The sequence below is a fragment of the Aptenodytes forsteri genome, unplaced genomic scaffold, assembly GCF_000699145.1.
Source record: "Aptenodytes forsteri isolate BGI_AS27 unplaced genomic scaffold, ASM69914v1 Scaffold216, whole genome shotgun sequence".
Lineage (NCBI taxonomy): Eukaryota > Metazoa > Chordata > Aves > Sphenisciformes > Spheniscidae > Aptenodytes > Aptenodytes forsteri.
In genome coordinates this window covers 2,056,736-2,071,190 of record NW_008796114.1, presented here as the reverse complement: position 1 = coordinate 2,071,190, position 14,455 = coordinate 2,056,736, and the positions used below count along the sequence as shown (strand labels likewise).

At 50.5% G+C, this 14,455-nt stretch overlaps 1 protein-coding gene across 1 annotated transcript in view; it reads left to right on the top strand.

Moving 5' to 3' along the window:
* The window catches only part of ACRBP (acrosin binding protein), a 16,812-nt gene extending 2,480 nt beyond the window's left edge, over nucleotides 1–14,332 (top strand). The window contains exons 2-10 of the mRNA XM_009287112.1: nucleotides 126–338; nucleotides 3,874–3,968; nucleotides 4,087–4,195; nucleotides 4,336–4,747; nucleotides 12,684–12,816; nucleotides 13,040–13,219; nucleotides 13,326–13,493; nucleotides 13,566–13,652; nucleotides 14,219–14,332. Of these exons, the coding sequence (XP_009285387.1) occupies nucleotides 126–338; nucleotides 3,874–3,968; nucleotides 4,087–4,195; nucleotides 4,336–4,747; nucleotides 12,684–12,816; nucleotides 13,040–13,219; nucleotides 13,326–13,493; nucleotides 13,566–13,652; nucleotides 14,219–14,332 (1,511 nt within the window). The remainder of the gene's footprint in view (nucleotides 1–125; nucleotides 339–3,873; nucleotides 3,969–4,086; nucleotides 4,196–4,335; nucleotides 4,748–12,683; nucleotides 12,817–13,039; nucleotides 13,220–13,325; nucleotides 13,494–13,565; nucleotides 13,653–14,218) is intronic.
* The last annotated feature ends 123 nt before the right edge of the window (nucleotides 14,333–14,455 follow it).

The window sequence follows — 14,455 nt, the reverse complement described above, 5'->3', positions numbered from 1 at the left end:
CATCCCATCCCCATGCCCCACTCAGCCAAAGGGGAGAGCAGGCCGCTCTGCCAGCCACTCTTTCATTTCCACCCACCACTTGCCCCGGTTAAGGAGGATTAAGCACAGCTTGCCTTCTCCCCCAGGGCTGCTGACCTTGCTGATATCCTCTGTTGCTCTACCGGTGCCTCCCGCTCCGGGCAGCCCCCTGTCAGACAGTGAGTACGAGCTCTTCTTTGTCAGCCTGCGGCCCCCCTGGAAGGCAGACGTGTCCTGCCAGCTGCGCCAGGCACACGGCTGCCTCAGCCCCACCATCCTGCAGCTGGACCAGGAGGAGAACCATGGCCGTGTCCCCGAAGGTAGGGGCATCACCCCACCTCCAGGGGCAGAGGCGGGCATCAGCCCAGCTGGAGCAGTGCCGGCTGTTTCTCTGCCCTGAAATGCCACAGGATTATGGGAATGGTGGTGGGATGGGTTGTTTTGGGGTCTCTAGCCCAAATCATAGAATCATAGAATCATTAAGGTTGGAAAAGACCTCTAAGATCATCGAGTCCAACTGTCAATCCAACACCACCATGCCCACTAAACCATGTTTGGCTTGGAGCAGGACACTCCCAGCACTAGAGCACTGTGGTTTTGTGCAAGGGAGTTTGGTTTTGTGGCCTCTCTGGGCACACCTTCCAGTCCTGCATGGCTTTCCTGGAGAAAAAAAGCTTTTCCTAATGGGCACTCCCAACCTCCCAAGCAGGAATTTGCAGTTTTTTCCCTCTTGTGTTGTCTGGCACCACCAAGAAGAGTTTGACTTTGTCATCTTGTAGCTTCCCTTCAGGTCCTTGTGGGCTGCCGTTAACTCACCACCCCATTTCCTCTTCACCCCGCTGAACAAGCACAGCTGCCCCAGCCTCTCTTCATGAGTCACAGGCTGAAAGCCATGGCCACTTTGGTGGCCCTTCACTCAGCTCTTCAGTTTCTCCACATCTCCATTGGTGGGATGGCGGGGGGAAAAAAACTGGCCACAGTTTTCTGAAGCTCACTGAAGCTCATCATCTCTTCCCAACAGTTCATCTTACAACCTGACCGGCTCATTCCAGCTTGATCTGGGGTTTAATGCAGAAGCTTGGCTCTGAGAGACAAAGGGTCTCACGGGCCTTTAAGAAAGCTTGAGCTGATAAGCTGCTTTTTTAAGTGTTTAACATTTCAGGAGCCAAGAAACATCCCAGTTCAGAAAGTGCCATAGCAACAGCACCCTTTAAATCTCTGCAGTCATACTTTCCCTGCACCCCTGCATCAGAGAATTTAAGTGGCATAATTATATCTGTGCAGCTGAAAAACTTGGGACTACTTCTGTTGTATTTTTCTTCAGAGGAAAAAAAATAGGAACAATTTTCTCATAAAAAATATGTCTTTATATTTAGCTATGAACGTCAGTGAACTGAATGATCAGCCAACTGTGCTTATTTGGACTGCAGCTTGAGGGCAACTATTTCTTGCTTGTTTCTTGCAGCTGTGTCTGGGGAACGGGTCCCACCCCACACCACCAGACCCAGGGACGGGTCCTGGGCTCCTCCCTCACCTGCGGGCACCTGCAATTCACGATGCCGTGGTGCTAGGTGCACCCAGGGGCTGTCCCTGGTTCCTCTCCTGGAAATGCCCAGCACCCTCGCACTGCTCTCTGGCACATCCAACCACTCTCCCACTGCTGCTGCCTTCGGAGGCTCAGCTGCCAAGAGCAGGAGCATCTGGGAATGCCAGGAGATGGGAAAATTTTGCAGGATGCCCTCTTTGTCTTCTTGTCCTCCATCCCTCAGCCCAACAGACCCATCTGGCAGACTTTATTCCCCTCCGTGTTCCCTTTCTTCCAGTTTTGGGGCTATTTTGGCATGTGTTGCGGTCAGGCTGAGAGGCCGAGCAGATGTGGCAGAGCATGTGCCCTCACATGTTTTGTCTCTACTGTCCTCACAGATGAATGGCAGTGCTGTCTACATCCAAATATTCATGAGCATTAATTGTGCCTCTTCAGGTGTGGTGCTGAGGAAAGCAGTTATCTTGTGTTTTAAACAAGGGAAGCCTACATGTAGCCTTTCAACGCTCTTTGTTGTGGAAGATGAGAGTCAGGAGGATGCTTTCTGATGAGTGTATGCAAATATCTTGGCTGGTTCCATCTTTTAGTGATGATGCAATTGTTAATTAATTGTCCCCCCACCCCCCCCCGTGCTGGGAGCTCCCGTGGGTGGAGTTGGCCACAAAGCCCAAGGGGGTGGCTTCCTGACACCTGGCAGAAGCTGCAGCTGTTTGCAGCAAACACATGGGCAGGAGGAGCAGAGGAAAGAGGCAAAAGATCATATTGATTAAACTAAGCAGCTGGTGCTAGGAACGGCTCCCCTTGGCAGGAAGGTCAGAGGATTGAAAGAAAGATGAGTATTTCCGTAGGGGAGACGAGCTGAGAGAAAAGAGGAGATGGGGATCAGTGCTAAAGGAGGCAAGCTGCTTGTCAGGCCATGCCATCAGCATTCAACAGGCTGTGGGAAAGCTGAGCTGTGGTGAAAATCAAGAGACCAGCAAAGAGAGCTCACGGAAAACTTTATCTGTGCCAAGTTTTCCTTCATTTCCCAGATGTTGTAATGAAAATGTACTTTTCTTCTCCTTCCACCCCAAAACGGAAAGTTTCTGTAACATCATAGGAATCGTTTGTGACAGGACACAGCAAGCTGTAATGCTCCAAGCCTGGAGTATGTGCTGCTGGGGATGCAGTCCTGGCCTGGGAGAGCCAGGCTAACGCTGGGGTTAGCAAAAGGTTGGGCTTCCTCCCCTGCCCAACGGCAGCAATGCTCCTGTGCAAGTAGTGGCTGTGTGGTGGAGTAAAACGCTGCAGCTCCCAGTCCATTGCACTGGCCGAGTCCACATCGGCCCCACGTCCTGGGGGGATTTCATAGGGCATCACCAAAGGACAGAGTGGGGAGTCTGGCTTGGTCTCTACAAGTTGGGCATTTTTCTGGGCTGGGATCCTGGTGGATACCTGAAATTCTACTTTTGCTGGTTAATCTGTATGCTCAGCACAAGAGAAGAAGTGTGTACAGCATAAAAGATGGTGTGCAAGCAACTAACAGGAGAGGAGTGCAATTCCACTGCTAACCGCCTCCATCTCAGCCAGCACTTGATCCATTTGGCCTGCACAAAGGGCTGGCTGTGCTAGCTGGGCCATGCACCCACAGAGCAGAGGGAGCACAAGATTACTCCCCTCCCCAAATCTCCCAGGATTTTTGGCTCTCCTGCATGACCTCAGTTATCCTGCGATCACTGCAGGAAGAGCTGCAGCTTTTGAGCCAGTAGGGTCAGCAGTGCTGGGCAAGACTATGGTGCATGTGTGTTCAGGCACAGGCTTTGCCAGCAGCATCTTGGCCCTATGGACTTTCCTCCATCCCCTGCATGGTTGGAATCACTGCCAAACTAATTTGGTCTGAAGAGGTTGTTTCCTCTGGTGTTCCCAGGCCCGCTCTGGTCATCTTTTTAACCCATCACATCACTACTTGCCTTTTTTTCTTTTTTAAACCCTTCAAGGGCTAATAAGAGGGTCCTTATCAGATCCTGGAAACAGGAGGTTTGGGTCTCTGTAAAAGGGAAGATAACCTTGTAAAAAAATGACAGAAGGACAAACTGAAACCCTGGGTGGTTTGGAGGAAAAGTGCATGTGGCACCTGGGATCAGGAGCTATAACAGCACAAGGCTGTGATCTCCCCTTGGGGGCAGACAGCTTTGATTTTCCCTTCAACCACAAGTTGCTCCGAAAACAGCCATCCAAGAGGTCCCCATCTCTTTTTGCGCCCAGGCCAAGGGGGCAGGTGCCTAAACCTGTGGCCTGCCCCCATCCCACATCTCTCTCTCACCCCTCTCCAGGGCCGGTCTGCTCTGACTTCCCGGAGGCGCCGTGGTTTCAGACCTTCTGCCAGTTCGCCCAGTACCGCTGCTTCAAACGCCAGTTCTATGGCAAGGTGGGGAGCGGGATTGGGACCGGGGAGGGGGGGAGTATGACTTGGGAGATGGAAGGGGTGAGGAGGAAGGGAAGATAACACAGCAGGACTCGTGTTTCTCCCTCTCTCCTCTGCTCAGCGAATCCTGTGTCTGAGTTTGTCTCCTCCAAAAAACCTTCTCCTCCCAATGGAGCGACCTCATGCTGTGGGCTCCTGGGCAAGGGGTGGAAGCTCCCCTACGGAAGAAGGTACGGCTGCACTCAGCTGTGCTGGGCACCCCTGCTCGCCGGCTGTTCTCCCGTAGCTACTCTTCCCCCCCAGCAGCTTTCTGGCTGGCCTCAGAAAGTTGCCTTCAACCCCACCTGTCCCCGTCTCTCCCCAGCTCCAGGGCAGGCTTCTCTCTCACGCGCTGATGCCCTGCTGCGCACCAATGTGGACGCTCTCCTGAAGTATTCCTACACACTGTCAAGTCAGGAATTGCCACCAAGGAAACTACCCCCAGCCACGCCAGGGATGCCGAGACCCCCGCAGGACAAGGGGCTGCCTGTGCTCCCACTGACCCTGCCAGTCCCAGCTGCCCCTGCACCCTCGCCTCCCAGGCTAGGATCTCCTGCCCGGGCAGAGCAAGCCTGGGAGCAACGCCTGCAGAACAGTGTCTGGCAGCTGATCCACTTGGCCCTCTCCTTGGAGACATCCCTAGGCACCAAGGGCTCTTCTCCGGACTCTAGCATCAAGTCAGACCCAGAAAGCACATCAGGCAGTGCGAAGGAGGGGGTGCAGGAAATGGCCCCCCGTGGCAGGTGAGGGGAAGATCCATATCCCTGCCCAGTGGGGTACCGCATGCCACCCGTGCAGGAGTGTCCTCACACGCACCAGCTGGTAGACCCACGGCACTCGTGCCCCTGCCCTGAGCAGCTGGTGAGTGCAGGCAGGCTTTCTGGAGCAAGCTGTCCCATACAGAGCAGGAGTACCCGGGGAGCCCCTCAGACACCTCCCACTCCAGCACAGAGTGAGCAGGGAGAGGGTGACCCGGCACTGCTAGCGCCTGACAATGTTACTGTCCTTGTGTCCTGAGCAAAGTGCATTTAGGCTGGGCCTTAGCTGCAGCCAGGGCTTTATCCCATGCACGTCTATCCCCACACTGTGGTCATCTGCAGTATGCAATCACCTCTGCACCCATACTCCTCCCAACCCACGTCTCTGGGGGGGTCTGGGTGACCTGCAGAAGTAGCTTCCTTGCGAACACAGGTCCTTGGGATGCTGGGGTAAACATGTGTCTCGCTGTGCTCCTCGTCTCTCTGCATGCAATGTAAAGCAGATGTTTCTTAAAACAGGCTGACCTGAGGAGCGCTCCGAGGAGTGCGCCATCCTCACGCAGGTAGAGCAAAAGCAGCCCCAGGCTAGGAAACAGAGCCAGGAGCACAGAGCCTTGCTCCTGGCTGTGCAGGACCACTACTTCTCAAGCATGTGCACCTCTCTGCGCTCTGGATCTGTGTCTTGCTCTTCCTAGGGGGTTTCTGGTTGCCCATTCTGGCTTTGAAAGCAGCTGCATGCCAGTTCAGCACAGGGCCCTGCGACAGTCCGGCTTACTGCAATCCTTTTACGTGCCCTTCTTAGTTCCTCTGGCCTAGGGATGCTTTAGGAGCTTGTCAAGCATCTTGAGCTCTTCTCAGCTGATCTGCCAGGATCCACTTGCCTCTGTGCTCAGGCAGCTGGGGCTGGTGAGCCCAAACAGAAAAGACCTGCAAAAGGATCTTATGTTTTCACTCAAATTTACTTTTTGATCCTGTAGTACTTTGTGGGTGAGGACCACTTGCTTTGACTGAGATGCAAAAATTATTTTGCTTGCCAAGAGCAAAAAATAAAGCTGTCTAGATGTGGTTTTCATAGAGAAGTCATTTTCATTTCACTCTGTTGCTGGCTAGTGATGTTCCTGTAATTGTGCATGATTGCACATCTGTGGTTTCTATTAAAAACACTGCATACTACTACAGTTGAGCAAGAGATTTCTGCATGTAAAAATGAATTGCATCATGTTGTTAAAGCTGTAAATGTTCTCTTGCAAGGCTGTAACTTATGTCATCCTCCTTCCTAATATTGTAGGAGGCTTTTACTGCCTGGCAAATTTTTTCTGGTGTTATGTACTCTAAGGAAAAATTATGTTTCACTGAGGATATGTTCATTTTCCCTGCCTCTGAAGTTGAGCCTTGCTCCAATTTAGTTATATTGGGATTATTGAGGGACTGCTGTGATTGCCGATGACACTCGCTATTCTGCTGCAGAGTTTCTCAAAGACACTAATGCTGACTGTGTGTCTGTAACCTGGCAGCCAAGCCCCATCAATCATGCTAAGCAAAGCTTAAACTCAAGTGAGGATAAAAAGGCGAGATAGACCATGCCTGTTGGCTTTGCTGCTTGCCCCATCCTGCCTCCTCTCAAAGTGACTTCAAAGCATGACCTAAAAAAGGGGCAAAATGCTTTGAGGCATTTCCATTCCAGCAAGAGGAGCAGTGCTGGCTGGGACTGGTCAGTGTGCACAGGTGCCATTCAGCATCTGGTTTATCACAAGGTGCGCACGGTTGTGACGGGCACTGAACCCGGGGCTGCGTGTCTTCCCTAGGGTCTTATGTCCAGCGGGATATCCATCCCTTCTTGCTCACCCCTGCTTGTGGCAGCTGCTCCGGTAGCTCTACCAGCTTTCATGGTACCTGATGAAGGTAGCTGTGACCTTTAGAGAGAGACATGACGATGGCAGCAAAATAACAAGGAAAAGAATTGGCAGCACACTTTTGTGGTGTTTCTGCTAGCAGTGAATCATTATAGGAGAAAAAAAATGTCTCTTATTGCATTTATTTTCAATTTTTAGTCCTTATTGTGCTTTCTGTCCCCTTGATTAAAGAGCTATTTATTTCCCAGCATTTCCTCTCCTCAAAGTTACCTATATGCCATGATTCAGTCTTGCAGTAAGCTGAACAGAGCTCCATAGCTCTCATGTTATAAAGCCTGCACAACTCATTTTCTGTGGCAATTTTCAGTGTCCCTTTAAAACATCCACACGCTCCAGCTCTGCGTGCACCATTCAGCGATGGGTTTCAGCAGTTGGGTATGCAGAAGGAGGTCAACCTCCCTTCCCTCCCCTGCTCTCCTGTTTGCACACAAGAATTGCATTTGCCCTTTTTCCCAGGGCTTCCCGCTGTTGCATTGTTTGTCCACTATGACCCCTACCACCCTTTCAGCATCACAGCTGTCCCGGATACAGACCCTGTCCTGTTGGCATTCGCACGCGAACGCTTGTGGTTCGCGTGAGCCCAGCTTCCCCAGCAAGGCTGAGCCGAGCCCTCCCAGCGGCTGCACCCTCCTACTGCTGCTTTACCCCTCCAAATAGTCCTTGTTGTGCTTACGTACTTCATTCCCAATGGCTTTAATTTTAAGACCAGACCCTTCATGAAAAATAACTGTCCCCAGAAAAACACTCTTTGAATTATCATCACCTGTTAACAATTACTTCTTTTTTAGCCCAGCAAGGCTGAGCCGAGCCCTCCCAGCGGCTGCACCCTCCTACTGCTGCTTTACCCCTCCAAATAGTCCTTGTTGTGCTTACGTACTTCATTCCCAATGGCTTTAATTTTAAGACCAGACCCTTCATGAAAAATAACTGTCCCCAGAAAAACACTCTTTGAATTATCATCACCTGTTAACAATTACTTCTTCTTTTTTACCCTGGGTCTGGTGGTGCCGGATGGGACCCGTTCCCCTGACACTTTTCAGCTGCTTTCAGGAACTATCTGTCACTTGGGGATGACGTAGACATATCTTTTGGCTGTTCAGCAAGGCCAGGGCCCAATTTAGTGTCTCCGTATTGCTACTGTGCGCGGCTAGCTGTGAAAGGGAAGTCGTGACAAGGCAGGTTGTCTTCTCGCCACCAGGCCAGAAGAAGTTCAAGTGCTCCCAGGCTTTTGAGAATCTCAGAGCTGGGGGCTCTCAGTGTCCCAGGTGGGCAGAGGTAAGAGGCTGCAATATTGTGTGGGTCAGCAGGAAAGATGTATTTACAAAAGACAAATTTTCCCATGCTTTGTCCCCCCGACCCTTGGGCAGGTGTTACGTTCCTGTTCTCCCAATGGTTCCTGCATTGGGTTACCTGCTGGGCTTGATCTGCCAGGTACCTAGCCAGCCTGCCTGCCTTCTTGACATGCAGGCCAAGATCTCTTTTTCTTTCTGAAGCTGTTAAGAACAGCTTTTTCCTTAGTGGTTTTAGTTTCCTGCAGCAACCCGCCTAAATCAGAAGTTACAAAGTGCTGGAAAGTTGCTGTTTGCTCCTTATCTTCTTTTCTGCTTGCCTCAGGTATTCGCTCCACCTCACACAGCCAGCCAATATCGGGGAGGTTCAGCAGCTGAAAGTTAATGGCCCAAATCTTTGTCATTACATGGAGGGAGAGGTGGATGGTGTTAACCAGCCCTCTTCAGAGATACCACTGAAGTAGGCTCTATGTGTGCCGCTCCATGTCTTGAGATGCTAAAGCAAGATAGGCTTTTGTCTGAAGTTTTCTCCTTTTGCCTTTGAGCCGTTACTGATCTTGACCCACAGGTTCTTCTTAATTACATTTTTTTACATTCCCTTTGAAACGTTGTCTCCCAGTACCTGTTAGGCTTTTTCCAGGGCAGCAGTTAGGACATTAACGTGCAGAGGTACCAAGCTGGGGAGGGATTCGCATTAGGAAATCACTTTAGACAGACCTATCAGTTTCCCTGGTGCATGGGGAAACTTCTGCACATCTGCACACGGCTAGCAGTGTGTCAATGAGGGCAGGGGACCAGCAGCAGTGCTGTGCCAGGTCTGTGCCATTTGCCTGAAGTGCCTCTGTGATGGGACACAAAGCCCCAGTGCTACCTAAGGCAGCAGCAGTGGGACGGACAGTGGCTGGATAGGCCAAACAGCAGTGCCAGGGCACTGGGAATCACCGGGAGAGGAACCAGGGACAGCCCCCGGCATCGTAGATTGCAGGTGCCTGCAAGCGAGGGAGGAGCCCAGGACCCATCCCTGGGTCTGGTGATGTGGGATGGGACCTGTTCCCCTGACACTTCTCAGCTGCTTTCAGGAACAAGCTGTCACTTGCGGATGGTGTAGAAGTATCTCACTCACCCAGAGGTGGTAAACCAAATCATAAATTTGCAATCGTGAGGCCAGAAAGCCTTGCAGTAGAGATGGAGAACAGAGATAGAGGAGGAAATGGATGTGACAGAGAGAGCAACAGAATTTCTTGGTAACCTCAGGCTGACGGCATGACTTCGTTTCCTGGGTGGGTGAGTGGAAGTTATGGACACAGTTCATGTGCATCTGCATACTTGGCCAACAGCAAAGTGTTGGTAGGTGGTGCGTAGGGATGCGAGGCTTTCTGATCTGCGTGAGCCAATCATATCGAATATGGTCTATAAATCTGAAGTTTGCCGTGCAGCAGAGGCTCCTACCCACGTCTGACTTTGCGTCTGTTCTGAACAAGTAGGTCATCAACACTCAGCAGATGTTTTATCGCTACTTATGAGCTACTTATGGAAGCACTCTTTTTAGAAAAGACTGGAGCTGAGTTCCCTTTTACTGCCCCTTTTGCCTGTAATCCTCTATTTGCATCTTGTTCGGGCTGCACTTCTTGGACCAGTACGTGCGTTGGAGAAAGCAAAGGCTGTTAAACCCATTTATTAGCAGTTGCTTTCTAAGCCTCAGGTTGTTATTTATTTGCTTTTTTTAAAAAAGTATAGCAAGCTGGACAGTTTTCTTCTTTTTTCTACCTTGGTGATGAAAACACGAGAGCTATTCATATCATTTTTAATGACTGTTAATGTGCCTCTCACTTTAGTGGCTTGATCATCCTGATGTGATGAAGAAGCAATCAAACCACAATGTACCACTGGAATAACAAGCAAGTAGTGGAACAATAGCCAATAATGACATATTTGTGGATAAATTCTTTCAGATAAGTTTTGAGAATGTATCAGAGTCATTAACTGAAATTTGTGAGTCCCATCAAGATGACCCAGCCAGTTTACCAAATCTTGAAGGCGAAGATCCAACTGTGCCTAAGCAGTCAAGCATCTGAGTGGTGGCAGGGACTCCCTTCGGCTGTCACAGATTTATCAGCAAAGTGGGCCAAACACTTGTTCTCCTGGGCTACAACTGCTTAAGAGAGAAATTGTCAGTGTTAGGTAATCCCCACACAAAGAGCAATCCTTTACAGAAGAGAAATGCTAGGTGTGCCTTGGGGGCTGTTACTGGTTCTTCTCTCAGCGATGTCCAGCTTCCAGTCACAGAACAATGCTGAGAGGGTAGAATTGAACAACCTTGGACAAGATTTTCAAGTGGGATGAGCATAGACTTTTTGCTCTAAATTTAAAATTTCCTGTTGTTCTTGATATCCTAAATGTCCTGAATGTTTGCAGAGGAAACAAAAAAAAACAAAAATAAAAAGGATCATATGGAGCCATAGGATGGAGAAGTGGACATAAAGGATCTTACAGGTTCTGGAAGCGCTCTCTGCAGCATAGGTGGGCTTTGTTTCTCTTTTTTACTGGCATATTTTAATTCTTTTCAGCTTTGCCTGAAAGAGTTGGTATCTGTCACTGCTGTCCTCAGTTTGCATTCTTTTGTCCTCTCTGAACTTGGACCTTCCCTCCACAAACCTCTGACCAGGTGGGTCTCACTGTGGTGCATCATAGGAAAAGATGCACAGGCTTGCAATATGTAGATTTCCAGGTTTTCAGCTGTCCTCAGTTTTTCAGTGGATGTGTTTGATGTGCTGTGGGTCGGCACCACAGTGATTTTTTCACGTCTGTATCCACAGAATACCATTTGCAGCCTGTCCACAACAACACAGGATAATGTGTTGAATGAACATCTTAGCTTGCCTCGATGCAGGCTACAGCAGCATCTGCTGCACCGTGATAAAACAAGTTTGACTGTAATGTCTAAAAAAAAATCTAGCACTCATTATATTTTCTGTGACTAAGATTTTCCAGGTTCTCTTGTAGTATCTAAGTGAGAGAGATGCCTTCAGAGATCCTGACATGCTCATTTGCTGCTGGTTAGTGTGAACTGTTGGGGTATAGGATCACTTGTTTCTAACCCACTGCAAGTGCAGAGCATATGCTGTGAGCTCCTTCATCCACGGTGTGTGGCAGGGCCCAGGGATCTATTATGGAGGTGCACAAAACTTCTTCCTATTAGTAGCCCTAATGCTCACCCACATTCTCCTATGTGAGTGCACACCCAAACCCAGTGCAAATGCCAAGCAGCCGCATGTTCCTGTGCATACGGTGTATGCCTCTCACATGTCCATGGATCTGTGAACACCAGTCACTCCTTACAGCTTGATTTCTCCACACGCCACATAATCGCAAGAACTTAATGGCGGGGAGATTGATCTCTTTTAGCCTTCAGTCCTGGCAGTTGCTCTGATCACTCACCCTGGCCTTCCTGCTCAGCACAGGACGTGGAGCCATGCCTGGTGAGCCCTGAAGGAAAAACAGTATCGTGTGGCTGAGCTACAGACCCTTCTCCTAAAAGAAGTTTGGGACATCTTTTTGAAGTCTCCAAGCTGTGGAGTAAACCACCCCATCAGCTGCTCCTGTGCTAAATACGCTTCATGTCAGGAACATGCAGCTAATTCCTGGTTTGAATGGATCTCACCCCAAATTCCAATCACCAAAAGTCATTACTCTCCCATCTGCTGATGAAGAGAGCCTTCCAGCTGATCCCCATCTTGGTAAAAGTACAGACTGACTGAGTGGCCACCCGCTCAGCTAAGTAAAGGTTCTTCAGTTTCTTGCTCCAGGTGAAAGTTTTCCAGGCCTTAGGAAATCTCATCTTCATGACTGTCCTCCAGGTTCTCCACCTCTTTTTTTATTGTTTTAAGGCTAATCTGAAGGTCTTCAAGAAGTTTCAGCTATTCTTAGGAAAATTTCTCCATACAGGTTAGCCCATGCATGGATTTTAAGAGCATTTTAACATAAGCAATTGCTGCTCTTGTCTTTTCTTACTTTCTGCCAGATCAAAGTTTATTTATTTATTATTGATTTTGTTTCCAGACACAGAAGACAAATATTTAATGAGCATTTTTACCTCTTCTGCATCATTGCTGATAATTCATACCATCCCTGACTAATAACAATTCTGTACCATGTGTACAATTTCTTCTGTTCCTAAGAGATGTAAAATATTCTTGTTGTCCTTGTCCCACTGTCCTTCAATTTCTTTCCATGTCAGTTTGGATGAACAGTTAATTCATTGTTACCAATTTTTTCCACTTTCCGTCAAATACATTGGCTCAAGCAGGAGGGAGGCTTAATAAGTTATATACTCCAGACCCAAATGGGGCTGCCCCATGGTCAACACTCAGCAGACCTCTCACAAACACCTCCTTGCTGTGCACTCGGATAGGCAAAGCTAGGCAGCAGCTGCTGCAGGGCCCCTGGGAAAGTTCCTCAAGATGTGCTCCTCGTCCAGTCCCTCTCATGGGCTCCCGAATGCACACACACACACCCGCCCCGTAGACTCTGTACAGGCACATACAGACTGCAGACACCCCCGTCCTTCCGTGCAGTTGGCCGAGAGACCAAGGTTTCTTTGGGAAAGGTTTTTTGCTATGCTTTGGGGTTGTTTTCCCCCCTTTCAGTTTTTAATTAGTTTGTCTCTTCAGCTTGTGACAAGAGATGAGACTTGACTTTCTCCATCCCTTTCTCTGTGAGCCTTTTAGCCCTGAAGAAGGACGAGGCAGTGATGATCCTGTGCTATGGAATGCTGGAGGGAAACTGTCTCTCGTCGGTGGTCACCCAGGCCTGGAAGGAGATGGAAGAAAGAGTCCTTGGGTTTGGAGATTCGGTAAAGACACTGATGTCCACCTTTGACCCCATTGTGTGCAGGGGTCCCTGCAGTGCTGACCACAATGCTCCGGTGGCCAGAGCTCATCAGCACTGTCCTTTCAGGTGCCACCTCCTGGGAGAAGCTGACCTGGGTGACCAGGGAGGCAAGCTCCAAGCCAGGGATATGGGAGCTTCTCAGTCTCCTTTTTCCCCGCCTGACCTCCTCGTTGCATCCACCCTAGGTGTGTGACAGCCTCGGGCGGCGTCACATGGACCTGTGCCCTAACTGCGCTTTCTGCTCGCTGAAGAGGGAGCAGTGTCAGAACACCAAAAACCTGAATCGTGTTCACTGCAAGACAGGGAGCTTCACCACCTACATCAACTCTCAGATCTCAGCCCAGTACCAGGCTGCAGGCAACAAGGTACTGAGCATGCTGCATCTCCAGCCGGTCTCTGAGGAGGAGCCTGGACTGGGTGGTGGGGAAGGGGAGGAAGAAGCACGGCTCTCTTTACCCCACCCCTTTGCAGACCAGCTCTCCAGAGACCTTGGAGTACTATGGTATGGAGGTTTTCAGAGGGCTGAGGGCAGAGTACTGGTGCAGCCGGATGGCCACCCATGGCTGTGAGGACCCTCGTGTGACCCTCTGGCTGAAGGCAGAGTACACCACCTTCCAAGATGGAGATGCCCCAAGCCAGGTTGGTGCCCAGTGGGTGCTCCCATCCCTCCTTCTCCTCTTCTTTCTCTGGCCTTCATTCCCATCTCCCCAGATCTGCGACTCGGATGGAGTTCAGCACCCCAGCTACTGCGCATTCAAGAGCCACCAGTGTCTGCAGCAAAGCCTCTACAACCAGAAGGTGAGAAGCAGCCTGCACTGCCCTTTACACAGCCTTCTCCTCCATGGCTGGTCCCTCCACAGCCAGCCCCAAGTCCCTGCAGGATTCACTGGCCCACTGCTTGTCCCTCCAGTAGGACACACTTGGATGTGTTTTGGGGGGGTGACAAATAGTGACCTGAGCACAGCTGGCATGTAATTGAGGCAGTGGGATTTGCACAGACGCTGTAAGAGGTGGCAGTGGAGACAGCCACTAATGTTGAGACAGAAGAGCTGTGGGGAGCCTCCCACCCATCGGGGTATCCCTGTATATCCCTGCAGGGGAGGGTCTCCACCATCTACTGGGTGCTTCCTAGGTGGTAACAAAAAACAGAAACACCAGAGCAGGACAGAGAACTAGCCTGTATCTTAGGAAACACACAGTTCAGCTATCATTCTCTCCCTCCTGCTTCCCAGCTGGTTCTCCCCTCTTCCCTCTGGTGCCCCCATCATCCCAGCCTCCAGATGCCATCCATCATGGGGGTCTTCTTTCCCTGGGGGAAGGATGGGCAGTGGTATCAGTCCTGTGAACTCAGACTCTCCTTGCAGGTGTCTCGCCGCAGCTGCCACAGAAACAAGACGTACCGGGTGCTGAGTGAGAAGGAGGGAGAGGAGGAGGTGCGGCTGTGGCACCAGAGGTTCCTCAGCCTCACCAAGGGGTGATGCATGGTAGCAGGGGGATGTGTGGGACACGCAGGGCTCCAGAGCAGGCTCTCTGGGGCTGTGGTGGGGCAGAGAGCCTGGACAGACTTGGACAGCTCTTCCCAGACCCCTTGCTGGCCAGCC